At 37.3% G+C, this 22,630-nt stretch overlaps 1 protein-coding gene across 1 annotated transcript; it reads left to right on the top strand.

Annotated features, from left to right (window-relative positions):
• Positions 1-105: 105 nt before the first annotated feature.
• On the top strand, positions 106-22,525 carry LOC137405659 (uncharacterized). The gene is made up of 4 exons (XM_068091993.1): positions 106-431; positions 7,859-7,987; positions 18,093-18,254; positions 21,672-22,525. Exons 2-4 carry the CDS (start codon positions 7,861-7,863, stop codon positions 22,223-22,225), a joined length of 843 nt encoding a protein of 280 aa, XP_067948094.1. The 5' UTR covers positions 106-431; positions 7,859-7,860; the 3' UTR covers positions 22,226-22,525.
• The last annotated feature ends 105 nt before the right edge of the window (positions 22,526-22,630 follow it).

Raw genomic sequence — 22,630 nt, forward strand, 5'->3', positions numbered from 1 at the left:
TCATTCTACATGTTTGTTTTGTATCTTGAGTAGTGCTTACAAAATAACATCATTAAAGAAGGTGAATGAGGAAATAGCTGGGCTTATGCAACGCTACATAGAACTGCATTAGGTTAACAACGTACTATAGTTTCCCTCTGTACCTGCCATTTCCCCAGCTGAGTAATTGAGCAGTTACGAATAGCTTCCACAAATATAAACAAGTTCGGCGGACCCTTAGTGAGAATTTTGTACTACTGACCTTTATTAGCTCACATTTATACAAGTGCTAGCAGACATTTGGCGATAAAGCTGGTCCTTGAAGTTCGTAGTATGTCTGTTTCATCACTGGAAGTCAGCTAATTTGCATGTATGCCTAGCCACTGGTGGTTTGGCTTGTTCATACGAAGCATTCAAGAGGTTGAGTCTGCAGAAGTTGGAAGGTAGTTAAGGTATCTATCAAAGTTTGTCTGTTTTGGATTGTGATCTTATGCAGTGTATTGCTAATGGGTTCTCAACTAACGAGTAATGAGGAGGTTTCTACCAGTTACATAATAGCTGATAGGAATAAGGTAGTCTAGCTATTAGTCTACAGCGTAGCTGACTACGTATATGATCTTACTGTGTAATACTTGTGTGTGTTTTCCTTGCTATCATTTGATGAGTAAGTTAGATTTTGAAATTTCATACGTCTTAATCAATATTTTCAAGTTTAGTGAGAGGGTGAGTTGCTTGAGTAGTATTTCTGTGGTGATACCGACTTGCCCTGCTCGACTGAGTCATAGTATACTAGTATGGCCTTGATATCCTTTTTTTCAGACAAGTTTTAAATGAGAGCCGCTGCTCATGTTCTCTACATTTGTAGTAGGCAGTGGTGGCACTCTTAGTTTTTGACTAGGCATTTTTTAGTAAGATGATCAAAATCACTTGCCAGGTTACTTCTGGTTACGCCTATTGGTCATACCACATTGCTTATTACCGTTTACAAAAGTCATTACTAGAGGATCAATTTACACCACTTTGATCAACATTATTGAGACCATTAAGTTATACATGTGTTGATGCCTTGGGGTTAGCATTACTATTCACACATTCGCATGTTATACACCATCCTTATAAGCAATAAAGTATTTCTCCCATTATATATGTCAAACATCTTAAAAATTGATTTTAACACACTGTCAATACTAGCTTTGTAGGCAGCATCATGAAAATTTAATTTATGTGCCAACAAGGTCAGCTTCCATTGCTTAAATGGGAGTCTGTGCTTAAGCTTCCAACATTTCATGTCTCTCTTGATCAATCTGGATGGGTCAAGGCGTTCGCTCTTGGAGGGTACTAAATTGATCTGTTTGCAAAACTTTGCAAATTATTCTACAGACTTGATTTGAGTTAATGCGTCGTAAGCCCGGCATTTATAGGGGTTCTTTATTTGAGATGTTATTTTACGTAATCAAGGAGCAAATATTACGTTTTCTCAAGTCTCTTGGGAAATAGACTTCCGTTCATCTCTCAACAGCATTTTAACTTAGGTGACCAGCATACAGAACAGCAACAGCAGTGCTGAAGGTAAGCTCACTTTAACATGATACAGTACTTTGTTTGCTCTACTGAGTAAATTTTACAAAGATTGCTGCTTACGTTGTTATGCTATTGGTGTAGATAGTCTTTTGGTTGCTTCGAATGTGTGCGTGTGCAAATTGAACACTCAGCGCTGTATATGAAATTAGAATGCTGTTATGCCCGATATTAAAATGATTTTTATATTTGCAATAACTTTTCCGTTGTTTAAAAAAGTGACTGCGCTATTACTAACTCTTATCTTCTGCTGGAAAACTCTCTAGTTTATCACTGACTACCTCTCTCTACTTTATCACTGACCACCTCTCTCTAGTCTATCACTGACCACCTCTCTCTAGTCTATCACTGACCAACTCTTTCTACTCTATCACTGACCACCTCTCTCTACTCTATCACTGACTACCTCTCTCTACTCTATCACTGACCACCTCTCTCTACTCTATCACTGACTTCCTCTCTCTAGTCTATCACTGACCACCTCTCTCTACTCTATCACTGACCACCTCTCTCTACTCTACCACTGACCACCTCTCTCTACTCTATCACTGACTACCTCTCTCTACTCTATCACTGACTACCTCTCTCTACTCTATCCCTGACCACCTCTCTCTAGTCTATCACTGACCACCTCTCTCTACTCTATCACTGACCACCTCTCTCTACTCTATCACTGACTACCTCTCTCTACTCTATCACTGACTACCGCTCTCTACTCTATCACTGACCACTTCTCTCTAGTCTATCACTGACCACCTCTCTCTACTCTATCACTGACCACCTCTCTCTACTCTACCACTGACCACCTCGCACTAGTTTATCACTGACTACCTCTCTAATTTATCACTGACTACCTAACCTTTGTACTACATACTTGACTCATAACTTTATTCAACAACAAAAAAATTCAAAGCAGGTATCTACTCCATACTACTGCAGGTATCTACCCCATACTACTGCAGGTATCTACTCCATACTACTGCAGGTATCTACTCCATACTACTGCAGGTATCTACCCCATACTACTGCAGGTATCTACTCCATACTACTGCAGGTATCTACTCCATACTACTGCAGGTATCATTTATTTGATTCTGCTCGATCTATACACTTCGCATAATTTAGTGTTCTGTTTTAGCACTTCTGAATGATTATAGTGTTACATTATTTCCTTTCCATTAGTCCAGGCTGAACAGGACTCTTAGCCCTTGATATTTTTGCTACATATTATACTGGTTAAAATCTTGGCGTTATCATATACTTGAATGATCTGTTAACGCTTGCATACCTAGAAACGCATGTCTAAACTGAATCGGTATATAATACGGCTAAACGGGTGATCTACTTGCAGAACTGTTTCTGTTCTTAGAAGATAACTCCATTTGTTTTTAAAGTCCTCACACAGTTATCGGTAATATAGTTTGGTATTTTCCGTAGCATACAACAAATTCATGCATGTTTTATGGTGAAGATGAATTATTTGCGATAATTCTATCATATATGTAAATGCATTAGTTAACTGACAACACTAACCTTTTGTCAACTGACAGAACCAACCTGTTGTCAACTGACAGCACGAACCTGTTGTCAACTGACAGCATTAACTTGTTGTCAACTGACATCACTAACCTGTTGTCAGCTGACAGCATTAACCTGTTGTCAACTGACAGCACTCTCCTGTTGTCAACTCACAGCGCTAAACTAGTGTCAACTGACAGCATTAACCTGTTGTCAACTGACAGCACCAACCTGTTGTCAACTCACAGCACTAACCTGTTGTCAACTGACAGTACCAACCTGTTGTCAACTGACAGCATTCACCTGTTGTCAACTCACAGCACTCACCTGCTGCTATACTTTATGATCACACCGCCCTGTTAAATCTGTTTGTATTTGTAATAGAAGGAATTACACAAGTACAATACAAAGACAGGTAAAAGCAAGGTGGCTAAAGCAAAAACTCTTACAACACAAACTGCGCTCAAAATATCTTTAGTTTAACCTTTTTTATATTGAGTCATGAAGTTATTAAGACTAGATGAGAGTGGAGGCTGAGAAATATGTCTGCTATTATAGCAGGCTATAATAGTCTATCCGCAATCATGATTATATAAGTATGAGTTGTCTATTTTAAAGTCTTCGGTGTAGAGAAGTGAGTAGAGTGGCTCTCAGAGACATATTGAGTTGGTATGCTCAAAGTATTTTAATCCTAAGGAACTAGTTTTATGTCGCAAAAATAATTTGTTAGACTTTCAGAGATAAAATGTTTATGATCAACTTGTTATCTCCCTTTAACTACCGAAGTAAGTTTTTCTCTTGATTACCCCATTTCAATGAACTGCAACGATAGCTAGCTTCCTTCATTGAGTGACTGTTGCACAATTATTAGTAAAAGTTGCAGAGCTATTAGAAAAAGTTTTAATAATTTGCTTGGAGTCAGTTCTGCTTTTACAAAATCAAAAAAGTTAAGTGCAAGCATCGCATTCAGAAAGACAGCTAATTTTAAAATTAGTGATCTCATGGTCTGTATTGTTGGCTCTAGTTGTTGGAGCCATAAAGGCTGCAAACCCTTTTAAAGCAACATAATGTTGAGAGAATGCAAAAATCTCCTATTACATCAACAAAAGACAAACATTTGGAATAATTGCAAAAGTATTGTAAACTTGTAGGACAACTGCAACAGTTTGGAGTTGTTTGACCATGATGTTTTTACAGCGGCATCATAACCTTTTAGGTGGCAAGTGTGAGACTTGCTAGTTTTTCAACGCTTAATTAACACCTTTGACCTTTTTTATACTATGATAGCCATTTTCGAAAATTTTATCTCCACACAACAATAGCTGATGAAACTGAATTGGAAGACTATGAACAGTGTGTGTAAGGGAAAACAACTCCCAGGTATTGGTGACTTTCAACGTAATCCTAAATTCAAAGATGTACATTGTTCTTGAGCATGTGAGAGATTATAATAAGCTAAATCGATGTACAATGCAATCAGTAGGAACTTACTTTACTTGATTGGATGATGTCTGTAGCAATATTTGGGGTTGCTACACAATTAACAGTTTTGTCGGCGTGTGCTACCTAGGAAGGAACCTTTTACTGTTTATTAGTTTCTGTTAGTGACATGAAAATCTCCAAGTATTGGCCAATTGGTCTAAGCAATATCTGACCAAGGCTAATGCAGGCTCATGCAACCAAATCGGGGTTGTCCCTTCATGTAATTTAAGCAGTTTTTTGAAAATAAAGTATTAGAGAAAATGCACAAAAATGAGAGCACAAAAGAAAGAAAGGGAGTAAAAAAAAGGGAGAAGGAAATGAGAAGGGGATAAGATGTACGAAAAGGAAGCAAAGGATAGAGAGAGAGAAGAGAGAGAGAGAAGAGTGAGAGAGAGTAGCATTTTATTTTTGTTTTTACGGAGTTTTAATTAATGATACCCTGTAGCAAGTACTTGCTAGTCATGGGTCGAGTCACACTGTAGCAGGTACTTGCTAGTCATGAGTCGAGTCACCCTGTACCAGGTACTTGCTAGTCATGGGTCAAGTCACCCTGTAGCAGGTACTTGCTAGTCATGGGTCAAGTCACCCTGTAGCAGGTACTTGCTAATCATGGGTCGGGTCAGTCGTTATTACAAGGCTCTCTGATGTATGCGTGAGCATTGATTTCATGTGTGGATAAGGTAACAATAGTTCCTGTCACTGGGACATGGCAACAATAGGAGTGAATACAATGTGCTCCTTATGTTGATACAGTTTATAATCTATCGAAAGCCTCCACCTTCTGAGCTCCTTCATTGTGTATATCGACCCATCCAGTGCCATGTTTGCTTATGCATAGACTTTTTCCTGTCGTGTCAAGCAAAGGTCTCAAGATTGTCATTATCAGAAGTCCTTGTCAGATTTTGATGGTCAGTGATGGAGTAGAGAGAGGTGATCAGTGGTAGACTAGAGAGAGGTAGTCAGTGATAGACTAGAGAGAGATAGTCAGTGATAGAGTAGAAAGAGGTGGTCAGTGGTAGAGTAGAGAGAGGTAGTCAGTGATAGAGTAGAGAGGTGGTCAGTGATAGACTAGAGAGAGGTGGTCAGTGATAGAGTAGAGAGGTGGTCAGTGAGAGAGTAGTGAGAGGTGGTCAGTGATAGAGTAGTAATGAACTACATGTAGTGTTATATTTGGTTAATATGCTGAAAAGAGTCAAGAGGTCAGTGGCTTCACGCAGTAACATTAAATAACGTTATCCAGTTAGTAAATCCTTAATCCATTTTTATCAGAACACGTCAATTCGCTATTCTTTCCAAGCAGTCATGAAAATTTCTATTATTTACAAGAGCAAGTTCTTGCCATAATTAGTAATGGCCAGTAATGTTGCACGTCGAACGACTTCTCTCCTCTAAGTAATTATTCTGATTTAACTTAGTGATTTGTAGTTTTGAGGTAAGTATGGCAATTGTAAATAGAAGGATAAGTTTCCATGTTTTTCTTATTTTAATTTCTTTCCCCATTCTGGTTAAGAAAGCATAAAAGACTTGTTCAGGCTTCTCTTATGTATCTGATGTATATATCAGATATCAGATATCAGATATTATAATATGAACATGGACATCTGATATTATTTTTTGGGCCATTTTAAATATTAAGAGTTTTATTTGTTTAAAAACTTGTCCCAAAACACTTATGCACCGTTCAAGTACATGAAGCCCAAAGGTCAGCCAAGTGCCACATAAACATTCGACCAAATGATATTGCAAATGTCAACGAAAGGCTTCTGCCTATAAATATGTGCATTGCTTAACCCCTTGTGGTCGACCCATTTACATAGCAGAATTCAGAGTAACACTCTTCCCGCAATAAACTTTTAAATAATACTGTATGCAGGCCTATTCATATGTATATTGCTACTTGAATTAAAAGCCTTACTATGATGACGAGACCCCGTGGTTTCCATTAATATCTTTTACCATGCAAAAACTCTCTAGTATCAGATTAGTACTGATTCATCAAGAAAATACAGTAAAATATCCATGAAACTTTTGTGGTGCGACATACTTGGAGTTGTCACACATAAGCATAATTCCAGTGAGAACTGTATTGATGCTCTATTAAATATGAACCGCTCAAAACCTTTAGGATATTATTACAGAAGAATATGACTTCTTACAGACAAACATCGTTTGACTGCAATATTGCTTTTAACTGATAAACTGATTTTTGCAGATAATTGTTGCATTCCGGGTAAAAAAGACCTTGGACAGTGATTCTATAACTGATTAAACTGATTAACAGTGATTACGAAAACATAGCATTAGATATTTTAACCACTCCTGTTAAAAAATCAAACGAAGGATTTCTAAGAACAATCTGACCAAAATTTGAATAAAACAATTAGAAGTTATCTGCTCCAGATATGTCAACAACAGTTGGCTAATAAGTAATAACCATTTGAATCGCTTACAGTCGCTTGTAAAGCTCTTGAATTATTTTCCCACATCTACTTGCTCCTCACCAGACTCATAGACTTTCTAGTTTTAATTCTATAAAACCTGTGGTGGGATTCATAGACATATATTTTTCACATACTAACTACTATATTGATGCAGTGAGTTTTGTTGTACAGAGATTTTAACTCCCTCAATAAAAGCGAAAATGAAAATTGGATTTTGATAAGGAACGGCATCTGCTGGTTTTGGCCTTCTGTTAGGAGTTGTCTTTACAATGTCTTATCTTAGATTGATGGGTAGAATATGGTTTGTATATAAATGGTGAATGTACTATGCAGGGGGTGAGACTTGTTCACTGCCACTGATCCTCCGTTGTCGCACTCTTTTCATAAATCATGGCTTATTCTCGTTGCTGTCTCTCAAGGGTATAGCTTGTCCTCCATCAAAGTTTCCATGAATACACAATATCTTGTCCCGCTATGCGCATGACATTTGACACGGCTCCATGGGAGCTGCGCAGAGCGCTAGGAATAAATGCAGTAGCTTCAACCAATGAAACCTCAGCATAATGCTAATTATACGGCCTTTGAAAACATCATGAATAAAACATGATGCATTGAATTGCATCTACCTAGATATTGTCGCAAGAAATGTAGAGACTGCTGCGATAAATATTTTATGATTTCTTACATTAAAACTCGCAAAGATTCACAATGGATTTATTAAATGATGTAACCAACTCATAAAAGTTCGAAGTAGTCACGGATCACCACTAGACATCGATGAGCGAGAATGAATGTATTACGCCATACATTGACAATGGGGAAGTTTGGGTGTCGTTACTTTGTTCTAATGTCTCTCGTAGACATGGCAAAAACACATCTGGAGCACCAGCTGGTCCGAAACGACAAGCCTAAGAATGCAACAGCCAAGGGGGATGTTCAATACCCCAACTACAACGCGGAGCAAGGAATCAGGACTGCCCTTATACTGGGTGCGTATCTGTATGTTGATAGGGGTAAATGAGTCCCTGTATTGATAAGTGACTGATACAACAAGAATGAGTAAAAATGCTATCTGCTTGTGTTCTAGAATATTCTAGAATGAACAGCTGGAATTAAGCTTAGAAACTGATGCCCTTTCTCTGTTAGCTTAGTTTGTTTCAATTTAGATACCGGTATCTAAAATTTTGAAACTATTCTGATGAGCGTATAATCACCGATGTTTCACAGAGAGGCTATGAAGAAATTGTGCTCATTTTGTAAAACAACAGCACATTCTCTTTCTAATGAAGAGTCAAGATCATATCATAATGTATCAAACCCCTGGCTGCCCCTAAGCTAAATTGCTATAGTAACTCTATTTATTCTGTCACACATATGAGTTGACCGAATGTACAACTTTACAATATTTATGATTACTACTACTATTACTACTACTATTACTTTGACTGTAACTATTAGTATTAATATTACTATAACTTCTACTATTACTACAGCAATCACTGATACTATTAGCATTCTTATTACTGTTACTATTGCTATCAATATTGGTATAGCAAAATAGACAGTTGTGAGCTGTTGAGTGTATCTATTATATAGAATGATGAATAGTGATAAATAAATGTTCTAGAGCAGGCTGTTGTAATCAACAACAATAATCCAAAATGTTTCTACAAAGGCTAAAAAGCACAAGTCATGAAATCAGTAAAACGAAAGGTCACTCTATTTACAGAAACAATGAGATCTGCCAATCATATAAACAAAATACATGAATAAACAACTGAATGTTGCTAGAAAGGTTGATCAGAATGTTATTGAGAGCCTGAAAATAGTCCATAACTCAAAACTAAATGAGCAAGTGCTCTGTGGCTAACCAGGTTCTCTCTCTAGCAGGTAAAAAAATTCACCTAAAACTTTTCTTAGCAGTGTTAGCACTCATCCCTAAGTGGGTGGCCAAGGTTTAATCCTCATCTCTAAGTAGGTGGCCAAGGTTTATTCCTCATCCCTAAGTGGGTGGCCAAGGTTTAATATATTAGAGGTGTTAAAATTCAGTCTAAAAACTTGCGAAAACACCTCAAGATGACTATAGGCGACGCAAATAGATATCATATCTATCTGTCATTGACAGGTGTTTTACTTGATAGACTAAACTTGAACTGACAGAACACCTATCCCTCGACAGGTTTTGACAAGTGTTCTGCTGAATTGATTGAGAGACATATCCATTCTTTGACTGGTTTTGGCAAGTGGCAGAATGAAAGACACGTGTCTTTCTTGACAGATTTTGGCAGGTGTACTGTTAAAAGACTGACAGATGCTAGAAATGTTGATCAGATGCGCAGTATAAGTTTGGTATTGAAAAAGGATCTTGTGAACATCATAGCCTCTTTGAAATGGCTATCGCTAAAGTTTGTGGAACAGTCGGCTGTGTGACCATGTAGACAGTCGGCTGTGTGACCAGACAATAGTAGACAATACTTTCAATGCTTGAATATTCTGGTCACTTTATCAAGGTCATCGGCTCTCATCATCTCTATATTAGAGGCTAAAATGAACTGAAGTTGGTTGATTTCTTTCCGCTCCACAAACTTTTTGAGCAAAAACAGGTTCTTGTTTAACAGCTTTCTCTATATTCCTTATAAGTAGTTGGCTCTCTACCACGATTGATAAGACTAATAAAGATAAACACACCTAACAGGCCTGAAGCTGAAAGAAGGTAGCACATGTTACTGCCTTTGTTAAACAATGAGATGTGTCAGCCAGCTTCAGTTTACACAAAATCTGTCAGAGTTTTCATATCCTGTCAAGAGCAAACTAGAATTCCTAGATTCTAATAGCTTCGTCCAGATGTAACATGAGTAACAATCAAATAGAGAAGGAAACAAGCACAAAAAGATCTGTTCTTAAAAACTCTTGGACTGATTGAGACCAGATACGAGTATAAAATTAACGTATTGAGGTAGTACGTTGCATTACCTTTACACGGTCTAGGGATGTAACGGATTAATCAAATAATAAAAAATTGTTTTATTTGCTAAAATGCGGAAGACTTACTTTTAATTCCAAACAACCAGACTTCAGCTCAACTGAAGACTTCCTTGTACAAGTGTATCTCATTTTAAAAATATGATATAGGCTCTTTCGGAATATAATTTTTTCTGGACAACTATTTTTTTACTGAGAATAGATTAAAAAGGTAACAGAACATTCAAGTTGAAGATGTTGAAGATAATTTGCAATGAAGCTGGTCTTTAGAAGTTACTGATACCCAAAATTGGGCGCAAATAGCAAATGGTAGCACGCTAAAAGCCATGATTATTTTTGCAAAATAAGATGAAACTTTCGGAAAAACCTCACTGAATAAAGGCATCTGCAATGGATGTCATTGACTGGTTATTGAAATACAGACACTGGGTATATCTCTTGGCCCTTGTTTTAATTTCTTCATGGTTCTATGACTAGCATGCCTTACGTATATACACTGTATCTATACATAAGGTATTATATATACTGTATAGCATCTATTTATAGCACGCTACAAATAGATGCTATAAATATATCTATATGTGTATAGCATCTACTTACATATCTATAAATATATATATATATATATATACATGTATATATAATGTATATAGATATATACATGTATATATATAGATATCTATCTATATATATATACTAGCGGAATTTCCAGCGTTGCACATGTATTAAAGATCAGCTTGTAAACAGTCGCAGGTAATGTAGTTGCCTGCCACTTGCCATTAGCCTAGCACATTTCCAATGGCTAATTTGAGCAAGCTAGTATTCAGTATTCGCATTGCTAAACTTACTAATAATAGCCGTGAGAGCCAGCTTTAGTGACATTGTGCGGAACACAAAGTTTCTGTGCATGTTTTAACCCAGATAATGACTATTTGCCCAATGAATTGGTTTTATCCTGTGTAGCTTAATAGATTAGCTTGTCATCTTGTGAATGGGAGGTTCTGAGATCAAATCCTCTGCGATACGGATTTTCATTGCTAGATTTTAATTGCTATAACTGGACACAGATTGCACAAAAAATCAAAAATGCAAACCCTGAAATTTTTATATGTAGATATACATATACATAGACTAACTGAATGCTCGCCGTTGCACAGATAATAACATAACTACCCAAAGAATTAGAGTAACTTCCTTTGTAAGCTAGAAGTCTCAATCTTTACTAAAACAATAGTGTGTTTAAAACTAGCTTAATAATTGTTCAATGACCACCAGTGCAAATGAATAACCCCAAGCTCTCTAAGATTGAGTATGTAAACCAATGTAATGAATGTCATCACAATCATTCATCACTACTATCACTACTATCACTGCTATCACTGCTATCACTACTATCACTGCTATCACTACTATCACTACTATCACTACTATCACTACTATCACTGCTATTACTACTATCACTACTATCACTGCTATCACTGCTATCGCTACTATCACTACTATCACTGCTATCACTACTATCACTGCTATCACTACTATCACTACTATCGTTGCTATCACTTCTATCGCTACTATCACTGCTATCACTACTATTACTACTATCACTACTATCGCTTCTCTCGCTACTATCACTGCTATCACTACTATCACTACTATCACTACTATCACTACTATCACTACTATCGTTGCTATCACTTCTATCGCTACTGTCACTGCTATCACTACTATCACTACTATCACTACTATCGTTGCTATCACTTCTATCGCTACTATCACTGCTATCACTACTATCACTACTATCGTTGCTATCACTTCTATCGCTACTATCACTGCTATCACTACTATCACTACTATCACTGCTATCACTACTATTACTACTATCACTACTATCGCTTCTATCGCTACTATCACTGCTATCACTACTATCACTGCTATCACTGCTATCACTACTATCAGTACTATCACTACTATCACTACTATCACTGCTATCACTACTATCACTGCTATCACTGCTATCACTACTATCAGTACTATCACTACTATCACTACTATCACTGCTATCACTGCTATCACTACTATCACTACTATCACTGCTATTACTACTATCACTACTATCACTGCTATCACTACTATCACTGCTATCACTGCTATCACTACTATCAGTACTATCACTACTATCACTACTATCACTGCTATCACTGCTATCGCTACTATCACTACTATCACTGCTATCACTACTATCACTGCTATCACTACTATCACTACTATCACTACTATCACTGCTATCACTACTATTACTACTATCACTACTATCGCTTCTATCGCTACTATCACTGCTATCACTACTATCACTACTATCACTACTATCGTTGCTATCACTTCTATCGCTACTATCACTGCTATCACTACTATCACTACTATCACTACTATCGTTGCTATCACTGCTATCTCTACTACCACTCGGTGTAGTGGTTTAGATTGCTGGTCTTCAGACCTGAAGGTTCAGAGATAAAATCATCTGCTAGATTTTAATAGCTATAACTGGACAGACGAACCCTCACATTTATATGTATATATGATACTAAGTGAATGCCTGGCATTGCCCAGGTAATAAAAAAGTCTTTGCCCAGAAAACTTATTTTATACAACAGTTGCCATTCTAACTTTTAAACTTCATATTGTGAGAAGAGTGTTTCTGTACAGTTCAAGTAAATTAAGAGAAAAATAAACAATGGGTACATGAAAGTGTGTGTATAAAAATGGTTACTGTTGCAGCAGAATCTCGTTGTATGCAAAGTTTTGATGGACGATACTGGTACTTCTCAATACTGGTACAAACGTAAAATCAGATATCGAACTTTCTTTGTCTGATACTTTGTCTGATGGAATGTAGAGGAAATGTAGAAGTAATTCCGAGTCCAGATGATACATGTGCCGCCGTAAAAATCATTTAGCTTTTACAGATTTACCAAAATCGGAAATATCATTGTAATGGTACCTATTGAAAATTACACATTAAAAAATAGGTAATGGTAAAAAAAATTACCTTTTAAAAAAAATTAAACAAATAACAAATACAAAAGATAATATTAACTAATAATAAAAGTTGTACATTTGGTGTGTGCAATCGTAAAAAGGATATACAGTATATGGTCAAAGCGATGAGAATGATAGGAATGGCTTAGCCTTGATATTAGCCTTGTGGTTACACACTTGATAGTAGCCTTGTGGTTACACGCTTGATAGTAGCCTTGTGGTTACACAGTTGATAGTAGCCTTGTGGTTACACGCTTGATAGTAGCCTTGTGGTTACACAGTTGATATTAGCCTTGTGGTTACACACTTGATAGTAGCCTTGTGGTTACACACTTGATAGTAGCTTTGTGGTTACACGCTTGATAGTAGCCTTGTGGTTACACACTTGATATTAGCCTTGTGGTTACACACTTAATAGTAGCCTTGTGGTTACACACTTGATATTAGCCTTGTGGTTACACACTTAATAGTAGCCTTGTGGTTACACACTTGATAGTAACCTTGTGGTTACACACTTGATAGTAGCCTTGTGGTTACACACTTGCTAGTAGCCTTGTGGTTACACGCTTGATAGTAGCCTTGTGGTTACACACTTGATAGTAGCCTTGTGGTTACACACTTGATATTAGCCTTGTGGTTACACACTTAATAGTAGCCTTGTGGTTACACACTTGATATTAGCCTTGTGGTTACACACTTAATAGTAGCCTTGTGGTTACACACTTGATAGTAGCCTTGTGGCTACACGCTTGATAGTAGCCTTGCTATTTGAATGCCATGAGTTCAAATCCAGTACGAAGGTGATTTTTCGTTGTTAAAACTTTATAACTATAACCAGACAGACAGTTACTAATATAATCGCAATTTCTAATATAAGTCCACTATGAAGGTGATTTTTCATTGCTATAACCTTATCACTATAACTAGTCAGACAAACTACAGACAGACAAACATGGAGATGTATATACATGTCTATCGATATATATATATATATATATATAAACTTATATGTATATATATATAAACTTATATGTATATATATATAAACATATATGTATATATATATGTTTGCGTTTATATCAAATAGTGAGACATGGTTTACTTTTTTGGGCGCCTACATGTCACTACAATCAATCGGTAGTAGATAACCTAGTCACTACTAAACTAGGAAGCTAATCAATGTCTCAAATCTCATTGGCTAATCTTTATTATATTTTGGTCCGCTTTGCTTGTCTTCAACTCATTTCTATCCTACTAAAATATTTTATTGTTCACTTTTGGTTGAGAAGCATAAATAGATGAATATTATAACTCTGTTTTCATTTGCATTTAATTGCATATTTGAGTGCTGACAACAAGCAGTAGTTTTATAGATAACTATAAGTAGCGTTGGGGTGTGCAATAATTCCCTTACTTATGCGTGGTCATGTCCTGAGTCGCTAATGAGCTATGGGTGTGATGCCTGCGAAAGGCCTCATGCAATGCAGTTCATGACTTGTCAAGCAGGTAAAATCTTTCATTACCTAATCTCTATTAACGCTTAAAATCAATAAAATAGATTGATTAAGTCAAGATTAACTCAAATCACTGTGACTAAGCCAATAGGAACACTAGTCAGCATGTAGGAGCAAATGTATCAATCTCATTCTTTGTGTCCACTTCTCACCAATGGCTGCAATGCTTATGAGATGAGAATCCATCATAAGCTATGCCAATGTAGGTACATGTACATGTATATTATGTACAAGTACATGTACATGTATTAGAGTGGAATCGAAGTTAACAAGTTTGTCGTGGGAACTAAGGAGCTGGGAAGTATCCCCTTTTATCGTCCCCTTTTCTAGAATGTATATTGAATTTGAGCTATAAAACTTTGCAACTGTGTTTACATCAATCACTATACAAGTTATTCTATGATGAAAATCTTTAATTTGAGAACTACGCAGCCTTAATTTCCTTAAAATATTAATGATAGAAAGAAAGATATATTATGTTATAACTGCTATTAAGTTCAATATGCTTAGCTTGAGCAGAGACAAGATAGAAAATAGATGTTAATGCGATAAAACGATAAAAATTAAAAAAATTAGACACATATTTTTTCTTAACTCTTTTGAAGTTTGTAGTTCCAAGTAAATCTAAAAGTATAATTATTGTCTTTATTTGTCTTTGAAGAAAATGTGAAGGTGTAAGTAAAAATGAAATATTTGGAGCTTGTTGTTCGCCGAGTAAGTCGTACTTTTCTTATGTGAAAGAAAACTACTAAGAATCATGACTCCTCTCTTTTTTGCTCTCTCTCCTGCCCTCCCTTCCTCCCTCTCTCCCTCCCTCCCTCCCTCCCTCCCTCCCTCCCTCCCTCCTCTCTCTCTCTCTCTCTCTCTCTCTCTCTTTCTCTCTCTCACCCCCCTCTCTCTTCCTCTCTCTCTCTTTCGCTCTCTCTCTCCCTCTCTCTCCCTCCCTCCCTCCCTCCCTCCCTCCCTCCCTCCCTCCCTCTCTCTCTCTCTCTCTCTCTTTCTCTCTCTCTCTCTCTTCATTGCTGTTTGTGTTAGGTTCATGGAGTGTTAAAGTTGATAGACTTAATAATTAGTGGCCCTGTCAGTTTATTTGGTTAACTTCTGTAGTACACTTTAAGCCTGCGCGCTGAAAGTGATCGTGTTCACTACTTAAATATAACAATTGTCAGCACATGCTTGCCAAAATAAATTTCACAATAAACCGGATGTGAGCCCACAAATGACTTGTATGAAAATGAAGGATGGGAGGATAACTCAAGTCATGAAAATCTCTTTTCAAATAAAATTGAAATAAACAGATTAAACGGTTGACTGTTGTAAATTGTCTAGTATTAAACAAAGAAGTAATACATGTGTGCAAACTTTATCTGATCAAATCTATCTTCCCATATCATAGTCATTGTACTTTGCTGGCATATGGGTATTGCGTTGAGGTCTGCGACCTGGATTGTTGGCTGTGTCAGCTACAGGTGTGATTGTTCCAGTTGGTAGGATGTCGCTGTGATGAAAGGCACTTGATGTTGCCGCTTCTTCTATTGTCTCAGGAACTATTACTGGCACTGGGATTTTGTGCATCTCACCTGGGGAACCCATATTATGTTGTTCAATGTTCAGAAGCTCCTCGAGTTGTATGGGTGCTTTTCTGTGGTCTACTCGGTTGGGTCGGAGAATGTTGCCACTGTACTCATTGAGCACTGCATATGATCTGTCAGACATGGCTGCCAACACCTTCCCTTCACTTCACTTAGCTTTAATATCGCCAAGGCTCCGTTTCAGTACCGGCGACCCAATCTTCAATTGGGATAGGTCAGTTGCCCTTTTATCATAGTGTCATTGTGTAACTTTTCCCGTGTTTTTTCTTAGAGTATCATCTCTTTGTTCTGGCTATGCGTCAAGGCACTGGTAGGAAGTATTAGTCTGGTGGATCTACCCATCATTCTTTGAGTAGGAGTTGTAGACATTCCAGCAGTGAGTGTGTTCCTGTATTCAAGTATTGCCAGGAATGGGTCTTCTGCTCTTCTCAAGAACCTTTGAATATTTTTACTGGTGCTTCTGGTTTCCGGTTTGATTGGGCGTTTCCTGGAGAGCTCATTGAATGCTCGAATCCCCAACTGTTGCTGAAGCTGGAAAATTCCAAGGCTGTGAACTGAGGTCCGTTATCTGATTGCACAATCAGGAGAATACCGTAACTGGCAAATATTCTCTTGCACGTCTCTATGACTGTTTTTGTCCTGGTATCTTTGAGGGAATCATACTCAAAAAAAACAACTGAAGTAATTGACCACTATGATGTATTCTTTCCCTTTATGAGTGAGCAGGTCCATGCCTACTTTGACCCATGGAGCTGCCGGTATGTCATGGTTTTGCATGGTCTCCTTGCCCTGAGCTGGAGCGTCCACTGCGCAGCTTACACATTGATCTACGTGTCACCTGATGTCTATTGCCATGTTTGGCCAATATAGGCATGACTTGGCTCTCCTTAGAGTAGCACCTGCACCTTGATGGCTACCGTGCAGTTTCTGTAGAATTTTTGAGCCTGTACAATTTTGGGATGACTAATTGGAGCTCTTTGTAGATTACCCCATTCATGACGTCTAACTGGTCCCTGAGATAGAAGTAATGTTTAATTGCTGTAGAAATCTGATCCTGCTTGTGCCATCCGTAAACCATTAGTTTCGTGACTTCCTTGAGCTCGGCATCTGTTTGTGTTGCTGTCTGGATTTGTTTCTAAGTCTCCATGTTGCCTGGTATATCTTGTTGAGGATTGGTTGTATTTAGATCAGAGAGATGAGTCTGTATTTGGAAGATCTGATCGACTGGCACATCCTTAGCCGTCGAGATATCTGCAGAACATCTAGAAAGCATGTTGGCAGTGATCAGTTGACTACCGTGGCAATATATTAACTTTGCAGGATATCTCTGCATTGCTAATAACATGGATTGAGCAGAGATTTGTTTCAGATAGGTATAAATGGTTCATGATCAGAATGTATGTGAACATTTGGGTTACCAAAGACATGATGATCAAAGCACTGCATTGTGAACACTATTGCCAGCAATTCCAGTTCAATTGGAGCATAGTTTTTCTCACCCTACATCAGACTGCATCATCTAGTAGGTACTGATCTAAGTGTATCAGACAGTTGGCTGTAAAATGATTCTATAGTCTCTTGGCAGTTTATCATGGTAGGGGCATAGATACCAATGATAGTACAGCATCTTTGGTTATTAAGCGGAAGTCTCAAGGTAATAATTCTTTCATTCACAGGTTTGTATATATATAAATACATTAATGTACATATATAGTGTAGATGCATGTGTAAGTGTACGCATATATATAATATACATGTATAATATACATACATAATGTTACTAGTTATGGAAAATAGTTGCACTTATCTTTCAGATAGCAAGTATGTATTATGTATTTAATATGTTATGTACGTAACTTCATAGATACAATCAAAGTTCAAAATGTATTTCTCAAAAATTCTTAAAAAAATTGTGATGAAAAAAATTTATAGCTGAGTATGATAACTGCATATATAAAACTTTGTTGTAGGCGTTACATTCGTCCTAGCAATAATCTATTTAATAGTCAAGTATAAATGGCACTTATGCAAAAAGCGACTTTGTAAGCACAAGACATCGGGAGTAGGAAAAGACACAGAACGTCAACAAATGACACAAGACGCATCACAAGAACAGAATATAAGAGAGCAAAGTATGTATTTTGCAGTTATCTATCCTCTGTCTGTTCAGCTTTGTTACTCTTATGAGACTCGGTAGCTGCGGCACCTGCTGACACCTGCTGCTGAGAGAGTGTTTGCTGTAAATATGTTGGTGAGCAAAAATACAAATTTTTTTTGGCTAGTGACAGAATATAGTGGAGTGTCAACTGCACAAGTCCTAGTGAATTGCTACCCGGTGATAGTTTGAGCAGTTGCCCTTCCTTGATCAGTCTGGTCACTTGCTAGCTGTGTGGCATGTATGCTACTTACAGCATTCATTTACTACTTACAAATATGCGGTAATTTAAAGAGTGCAAAAAACATCGTTTGTTCGATTCTCATAGCTGCCTTTGGTGAGACTATTTTAGTTGTCTTCTTTTCAAAGGTGAATAGTGTGCTTTTTGCTGCCTAGTAGTAAATGTACCTAAAATAAATACTAAAAAACTTGTATACACATAATTTTGTCTCAGGGTGTTAATTGGCGAAGGGAGCAGGTTGAGAACTGGTAGAGTGCTGATATCTGTCTAGCTGCTGACTGGTTCATTCTGTATATCATTAGTCATACTTATACCTAAACACCGTATCAGTAGCTGAATTTCAAGCATGACTTTGGATCTGTTTGCTTAAGCAATTTGTCACGGAAGTTTGGGAATTCTTAAATCAAATACTCACAAGTCTGATGCAGATCTGAACAGGTTTCTTCTAACGTGACGTAAGTCTACATCTAGCGGTTTTGTGGCAGGCTTGAACTATACCTATTAGTCTTATTATGACCTAAGGCTATACCTATTGGTCTTATAATTAATGATCTCAGGCTGTGTGTACATAATCACCTAGAGAGGACTTTATACCCCTTGAATGTACTTATTAGGCCACTGATGATCATACTAGCACAAATCATAGATAGTTATACCCTTATTCTCATGATGTCATAGTTTAATCAGGTGGCAGCAGTAGCTGACACAGAACAGTTATCAGAACAGTAGTCAGTGCCTAAGATTAGTCAGGCTCATCAAGTGTTTTCTAATCAGACCTTAGAAAAGTTTTATCTACAGCCTATATAGGTTCTTTGCTCTATTTATAATGCTTACCTATGGGCCATGCTGCCAGGCTACAATTTTTATTCCCTGTGGCGGTCATATTTCTGTTGCTTGATATTTTATATCACACAGCCTATGTCATACCCCTCTATGTTAGACCATTCTATGTTAGCCCAATCTATGTCATACCACTCTATGTTAGACCACTTTATGTTAGGCCACTCTATGTTAGACCACTCCATGTTAGACCACTCTATGTTAGACTAATCTATGTTAGACCACTCTATTGGACACCTTTTATGATATCATCAAACTTCAAGCTGCTCCATAATTGGTAGAGCTCTATGCAATCGCTACGCGCTACAAGTATTTCTATAGTAGAAACTTTTATGTTGCAGCATTTCATATTGTTTCACTCTGTAATGCATACACAATATTCTATGCTACAGAGTGTTAGCACAGTCCTCTCCTCTTCATACTCAACCCCAATCTATCCCAGTTTATATTGATACAACCATTTTTACAGTACAGCATTAGAAAACCATCGGTATTCTATGGTTACATTTTATGCGATGGGCTCTACCCCTCCAATGGCTTGAAGGCCTTACGAGCATCTTGAACATTTATTTTTGGTAATAGTACCATGAATATAAGGTAGCATACCGACACAAAGACTTCTCATTACGTTTCAAGTTGTTTTTACTATGTTAAGTGATGCTGGACCCGAGTTGGAGAGCTAAACTAATGCAAGCATACGTGCTGAGCAAGGAACTGGGTAACTGTCTGTTTGTTCAAATTATGTATGCTTTATTACCGGAAAGTATGGCTAAATTTATCTGTTCGCTACTGAAGCCAGTGTCTCTAGGTGTTGTTAGTTGTTATGATTTGTTAGTTGTTATGACTAGTCTCTACTTACATAGGATCACCTCTCACTAATGGCTCATGGGTTTGGCAGAGATGTAATTTCTAATCAAGTTAAACAATACATGGCTTTTCTAAGATGGGCATTTATTTCTTGTGTGATCCACTATGTAGTCCATCACATAGTTATGCATATGGAGCAACACTTTCGGTGATTGATGAACCCTTGAAGGTACAGCTACAATGTTAGACCATTCAGGTATCCATAGTGTAGTTGCAATGTCAACTCTAGCAAACAACTACTATGTAGTTACAACACTAGACCTATACAGCTGCAATAATAGGTGTATAAAAAATTAACTGTGTAGCTGCAATGCAAACTTAGCAGATAGATATTTACAGTGTAACTGCAATGCTAGACCTAGATAATATCTATGGTGTATCCGCAACAGTAGATCTATCACACTCTAGCCATAACAGATGCTCACTAAATTTTGGCTCAATCAATGAAAACAATAGAGTTAATTTCCTGCTTAAAGAATTTACTCATACATCTATTGCACCATGGAACACTAAAAACCATCAATAACCCTGTTCGATCGTGTGTGAAAGGTCTGAGATGCGTTTAAAGCTGTGTTGAAGCCATGCCGCAGCCCCTACACTATTTAAACAACTCAATGTACCACAACATATGTTAGGCCTGCCAGGAGGGCTAACATCTCATGGTATCAAACGGTCTGTGCAAATAACTATCAACTGCAGATAAAAAGAAAATGCTAATGCTGCCAGCAAGTGGCAGACATTTTGTAACCCTGTAAGCATGAGTTAGCATGTGCTTTCTGCGTAGGTGATAATACGGTAGGAAATTAAAGCCATGCAAACATGGGGCTTGCCTACATGCAAACAATTAGCCCTGTACATAAGCTTTGCTATTTTTAATATACCTAGTAATTAGCTGTGCATGCCATCAGTTGAGTTTCATTAATTTACCAATAACTTTAGTTATGTAACTAATTCGGTGTAGACTAATGACCGCATAATAATAATATTACAAACTTCAGTTTTTGTTTTACCAAAAGCTTGCAGCGTTGTAAACAGATAAAAAAATGTTTTGCATGTACCTCAATTTGTTGTGAATATACAACTGACTGGCATCTAATGCAATGGTAGTACAGGGCTGCAGATAGCAAAAGAATGCAAACAAGTCTAAAACACTCCTCCATTGAATAATAGATCTTAAAATACTTTTTGTTGAACTATTGAGCTGAGAGTTTTATCGAAAAGTTGAAAACAAGTAGAAGCTCGTACTTGTCACGCTAATGAAGCGTATATACTCTTCTTCAGAGTCTGTATAATGCACTGAGTATGTCTAAAATGATGCCTAAGGCTCCTTCACACGAGTCAACACACACTTATTATTCTAAAGTTATGCACGGTTTATGAACCGATAACTTACCTTGTTTATTAAACAGCTGAATATTACTCTGATGCTTCTTTTATGACTTGCAGGTGTTCCTATCTCGGTCCAAGATGGTGTAGTTGAACTAAAACCGGTGATCGATCCCCCATCTAGCTTACATAGTCACAGCCCACCACAAAAGAACAACAAAAAAGGTGGCTCATTACATACAGCCAGAGTTGACACATATACTTTAGTAATGTCAGAAACTTCTAGATTTGAAACTAAAGTAGATAAAGCGCAAACGAGTATTGCATCTGTGCTTGACGAGAGCCGACAACTCCTTCCTCCACCTGTGAATCAAGCACTGCGAACAGCGCATTGGGTAAATACAGTGATAACGAATGAGAATGAATTGATAAGTGAGCCGCAGCAAACCAATCAGCCAGACAGACAGACAGACAGACTAAATTCTGGAAAAAGAGTAACAAAAGCCGAAATAAATCACAAGGAGGAGGATTATGCAGCAAATAAAATGTCTACGAGCGAAAAAGGTGAAGGAGAATTAGAAAAAGAGGAATGTTTAACAGCGAGCGTAGCTAAGCAGCAATCATCTCCTTCTACAACAAGCATATCATCGGAATTATTTGAGGTGTCAGTCTGATGCTTCCTAAAGTTCTTATCTGTCACTCACCAGCATTTAGAGCCGCATTCGTTGTTCAATCACAAAAAAGTAACATTTTGAATGCCTCCCTGAAAACTGTCAAACTCACTATTAAAATTATAAATATCTTAAAAGAATTACGGCTAAGCTTTTAACAGCTTGTTTTAATATGAACACTGGATTTTGTGCAATATAAGATTTTGTTGTAGACACAATGCAAACATTTTCAGACACAGATATTTTGACAATTTCTTTTTTATAGCTAATATATCAGATTGTACATAGAGAATGGATTTTGACACGTCCTTTGCAAGTTATGTAAAGATTTTAAAGTGGACCTTCAGTAAAGAATGTCATAATAAAGTTGAAGGTTTGTTAGTTTACACCTTGCCACGGATTGAATAC

This window comes from Watersipora subatra, chromosome 10 (genome assembly GCF_963576615.1).
Source record: "Watersipora subatra chromosome 10, tzWatSuba1.1, whole genome shotgun sequence".
Lineage (NCBI taxonomy): Eukaryota > Metazoa > Bryozoa > Gymnolaemata > Cheilostomatida > Watersiporidae > Watersipora > Watersipora subatra.